The 4,900-nt window shown below is 39.2% G+C and overlaps 1 protein-coding gene across 1 annotated transcript; it reads left to right on the top strand.

Moving 5' to 3' along the window:
• Positions 1-367: 367 nt before the first annotated feature.
• zgc:110319 (uncharacterized protein LOC796111 homolog) lies at positions 368-4,679 on the top strand. The gene is made up of 8 exons (XM_062401472.1): positions 368-494; positions 1,015-1,118; positions 1,837-1,972; positions 2,327-2,393; positions 2,497-2,608; positions 2,709-2,772; positions 3,523-3,697; positions 4,031-4,679. Exons 1-8 carry the CDS (start codon positions 430-432, stop codon positions 4,097-4,099), a joined length of 792 nt encoding a protein of 263 aa, XP_062257456.1. The 5' UTR covers positions 368-429; the 3' UTR covers positions 4,100-4,679.
• The last annotated feature ends 221 nt before the right edge of the window (positions 4,680-4,900 follow it).

Raw genomic sequence — 4,900 nt, 5'->3', positions numbered from 1 at the left:
ATTTAGGGGACTGATATTTATGAGTGTGTGACATTTGGTGTGGATCAGAATCAAAATCCAGATCTCGTGAACTTAAAAGTAGAAACACAACATGCAGGATGGAGATGGAGCGTAAACAGACAGGAAAAGATCAGGCAAAACACCAACTCAAATAAATCACTGCATGTGACTAGAAGGACAAATAGAAGCTCTGACAACATCAAACAAACAAACACGAAGCATGTTACTTACCCACACATGGCGCTCAAAACTATCTTCACTTCTGTAGATGATGTTTTTTTTTTTAAGATCTGAAAGATACGGGCAAAACGACGTCTCTATATCCGTACAATGTGTACAAATAATAATAATATTGCTGTGTTTGGTCTGAGGACAGGATGAGAAGCCCCCTGTCGACCACACGAGGTCCTCATTTTCAAAACAAACAAAATGGCGGCGCACATGAGATGGGGTCTCCTCCAGCTGTTACGAGCCAGGAACAAGAGTCACATCAGGTTTGAGCCTCTGCATAGATGTGACATGTTAATTTGTACGACGGTTATTACATGTTCTGATGCTCGTGCGTTGCATTATAAACAAACGACGTGTTGATGCGATGCTGTTCGTTAGCTAGTTAGCTAACAAGTGAACTGCGACGCAGGGCAAGAGTCCGTCATTTATCCGACCCAGGGATACACATGTGGACACATCGAACAAAACTTGTTTAAGTTATTTTAGTTTAGCTACTCTCGTGTTTTAATACCTTTTTATTTCATTGTATGTGTTCCTCGTGACCCCTGTAAGTAGTGTGTTAGCAGCTAACGTTAGCCAGCTGTACTCTTCTCAGTCAGTAAAACGATCAGACATCTCTGTAATTTGAAATTTTGGGACAAATCCTTGAGTTTACAGCCAAACGCGTGCTTTCAGACATCGCGTCGACCGTTCTGTTTAACACTGTCGGTGAACCGTGGATGAGCTGAAGTCCTGTGCTGATCCACAGACCGTGTGTGCATCACTCCTCTGTATATATTATAGGTTTCCAGAGCAGATCAGGAGCTCACATCTCTCACAGAGCACGACCCGGAGCTCCAGAGGACTTGAGTCTCATCGCAGGACAGCAGGAGCCACGTTCTTCCCAAGTAAGGCCAGTGCCTGGACATCCTCAGTCAAAGCCCAGGGCCCCTGGATCCACAGATTTATTCCATGTTGTTTAGGTCTAATATAAGATTAGATAAAACACACCGGAGGAAATCGGGAGCACCCTAACAACCTATTTTTAAAAGTCACATACATTTAAATTCTGGGATCTAGTGGAATTCAAAACCGCACAAAGCATGTGCAGAGCAAGAAATAATTTACTTCCTGGCAACGTACAAATAATGTGGGGGGTTATAGATTAAGAGGGGAATTAAACATTTAAAAACTCTGTTTTCTGAAAAGCAGGGACATATCAATCTATGGGTGATTTTGTGGAATGCACTGGATGATGAAAGCAAACAACGAATATGAGTTTACTACCATAGAGCCTGAGGAAATTTACATTTAAGTGAGGTAAACTGTTGAACTTTATGTTTAAAATGACAAACACTAACTGAGCGATCAGAATATTAAATTGATGAAAAATGTTGTTTTCAATTTTTTGAATGAACAACTTACCATTCAGCTAAAAACTACTGGTTGGTTTCTAGGTGCGAGGGGAAATTATATAACTTGCATGCACAATGGGGGTGTATTGCATTCAGATCACAACCTTAATAGAGCCACTAACACTCTGTAATCTTGCGCTATAATAATTCATATATCATAGAAAAGAATAACACACCACCTATTGAGAAATAATTTTGTGATATTTTTCAGTGAGATACTTCTCCATCCAGACTCAAGACACTCCAAACCCCAGGAGCTTGAAGTTTCTCCCTGGTAAACCAGTCCTAGGAAGTGGGACACTTGACTTTCCCTCTCCAAGCTCAGCGGAGTCCTCATCTTTAGCCAGGTTGGGTGTCAAGTTTACTGTCGAACTTTGTCAAGCGGACGTTGTACAGTTTCTAATTTAACTAAATAGACTTTAATAGGAACATCTGTCTCACTTAGGAAAGGGTTTGTGTCTGTATGTGCTGTGTGATTCATATGTGTGTCAGTGGAATGAACTCTTTGACTTCTACATTTTTTCTTCATGACGTAAGCAACGACATTTTGGGGGAGGCGCGGTCGTCAGGGACGCTAAGACCAGCACAACCGGATATTGTTAACATTGAATGAACGCCAACAAATTCCAACTTCTAACTGTCATTGTGTGTTTTTTTTCTTCATGTTATTGAACATTAACATGATAAAGTGTTTGTTTCAGGGTCTTGTTTGAGATTGAAGGAGTGAAAAGTGTGTTTTTCGGCCCTGACTTCATTACAGTCACTAAAGTGGGTATGAACTGTAATTTTAACAGCTTCTCTGTGTGATTTTATTGCTATTAAACCCTGGTAGAGAGACAACATGTCCATGCAATCTTTGCTGTCCTCTCAGGCAGATGAAGATGTGGAATGGACAGACATCAAGCGTCATGCTTTGGACGCCATTACTAAGTTCTTTGAGAGCGGTGACCCCATAACAACAGGCACAGTTAACAATGAAAGCAGTGAGTTGTGAAATATGGCCATTTTGTTTATCTCAACATTCATGTATATTTTGTCAGTTAAATTGTGCAAAAAGTAAACAGTGCTTTTTCTTTATTGTAGGTATTTCTGAAGATGATGATGAAGTTGTATCTATGATAAAGGAGCTTCTGGACAACAGGATTAGGTACAAACAAGTTTAAAGCCTTTCTGGTGGTTTTTGTAGTGTCTAGCTGTTTTCAGACCTGCACCGAACTCTGGATAGTTTCCTGACATTTTCCAGAAGGGCTGAATAGAAATGTCCCGAGTTAATTGCTCTAGACTTTTTTGTCAGCCCCCTATAGTAAAATGTCCAGGAAATGTCTGAGTGAGCAAATGTGAGAACAAGGCAGGAAATTGTTCGAAAAATTCACAGCAACCAAGTGATGACCTTTCTAACATTAATGGAAGCAAAACGTAGAAGACGAAGACTTGGAAAGACAATAAGATTCAAGAGCTTTTAGGGATAAGGGCCAATGCTGGTGTTGATGTGCTGTCAACAAGTTTTTTATTATTCCATAGAAGAATTAATACGTCATATCCGTACTCTTGCATGCTCTACCCGGGGGCTACCACTTATTTAAATGTTCCAGAAATGTTCCTGTTGTTGTGAACCTGTCTGACCTGGGGAGTTTTCTTCAGTAATCTTCATATGTGAAAGTCCAGAAAATGTCCAGACCCCATTTTACAGACATTTTACAGATTTCACGTCTGAAAACAGCTTATGTAAGCTCATTGTTTGATAAATGTTTTATTATTTCAGGCGATGAGATATTTCCTTAATGAAATTGCTCTGCTCAGCATTCTGTAGTGATGGTTAAAGACAGCTGTACTGAGACATCAGTCTTAACCCTCTGTCCTTTCTGTTGTTTTGTTCTGTATCACATTATTCAACAAGGCCGACGGTGCAGGAGGATGGAGGCGATGTCATCTACAAGGGTTTTGAGGACGGCACAGTCAAGCTGAAGCTGGTCGGTTCCTGCACAGGGTGTCCCAGCTCTTCAGTCACACTGCGGAATGGGATTCAGAACATGCTGCAATTTTATATCCCAGAAGTAGACAAAGTGGAACAGGTGATACTGAAGTTCTACCGTGTAGTTTTGTAGCTGAGCAGAGATTAATGCAGTTTTATTTCCTGATTTGTTCATTGTTGGATTTATCTGAGAGATTGCCTTATGGATATTTAAATCTTCACATTCAGGAGATTGTTCCATAATCAAATCCCAAAAATTGTTGGACCCTCAAGGCTAAATAATAAGACCAGACTGGAATTGTTCCAATCTGTGTGTATTTGCTACTATACCAAGTTTCGCTTTGTCGTGATTTGAGACGAAGTAGAATACTGTCTGTCTCTGCAGAGCTTTATGTCCCATTCATCATATTGTCCCATATCTCTGTTTGCCCAGGTGGAAGACGAAGTGGATGAAATCAATGCAAAGGTCTTCTCAGAGCTGGAACGCAAATTACAAGAATGAAAAACCTGTTCAACCAACACACTCATTAACTGTTTTTTGCTGTTAAAACAAAAACATTCATAATTTCTATATAATATTTCGCATAATACTAGAATGAAGAGATATAAGCAATTTCACCTATTTTATGTGCATTTAAGATTTGAAGCTGTGTTGTCTGTGTACATACTGAATGTCCCTGTTACTAAAGAAGAAATTTATATTGTTGACCTATATATGGAAGATACAATAATTTGACTGGCTACGCAGAAATGTTATGTGATGGCTATAAAAGTGTTGTTGTATTTATTTCTTATAAATAGTGTATATTTTGAAATAGTGTCATATTTTCATAGATTGCCGAGTTCTTGACGATGTGAAATGGTCAAGCAGAATGAAGTTTGGATAAGATGTTTGCTATTGAAACTGAAAAGAAGGTTATTTCTTGTTAATACATCATCTACAAATTAAATAAAATGCTACGGTTAATAACACCGAAGTCAGATTCTCACCCTAAAATACCTGTATGCTATTTATGTGCGTTGCGCTGCAACCATAAGATTTATTGTATCGCATTAAACAAAGTTCACAGTTTGAAAGCTCATCTTTGTTTCTGATCTCCTTTTTAAATTATAATACTGTTATTTTAATGCACGTGTGACTCATGTCATTGTGTTTTGTGTGGTTGCTGGTTGTACATCAAATTGCCCTTGAAGGATAAAAAAGATTTTCTTTTATGGATAACTTTAGTTAATCACAAGCTGCACAAACCAAGGTAGAGCAGCAGAGGAACCCAGAAGCCAGCAGGGGCAGTCTCAGGACATC

Source organism: Platichthys flesus, chromosome 12, assembly GCF_949316205.1.
Source record: "Platichthys flesus chromosome 12, fPlaFle2.1, whole genome shotgun sequence".
Lineage (NCBI taxonomy): Eukaryota > Metazoa > Chordata > Actinopteri > Pleuronectiformes > Pleuronectidae > Platichthys > Platichthys flesus.
Note: the sequence above shows the minus strand (reverse complement) of the source record. Positions and strands in the feature narration are given on the sequence as shown.

Bases quoted from the DNA above. Each gene is read 5' to 3' on its own strand.
- zgc:110319 (XM_062401472.1), top strand. From the start codon at position 430: ATGGCGGCGCACATGAGATGGGGTCTCCTCCAGCTGTTACGAGCCAGG. The intron at 495-1,014 runs GTTTGAGCCTCT...TATATATTATAG, and splicing joins AGGAACAAGAGTCACATCAG to GTTTCCAGAGCAGATCAGGA. The intron at 1,119-1,836 runs GTAAGGCCAGTG...GATATTTTTCAG, and splicing joins AGGAGCCACGTTCTTCCCAA to TGAGATACTTCTCCATCCAG.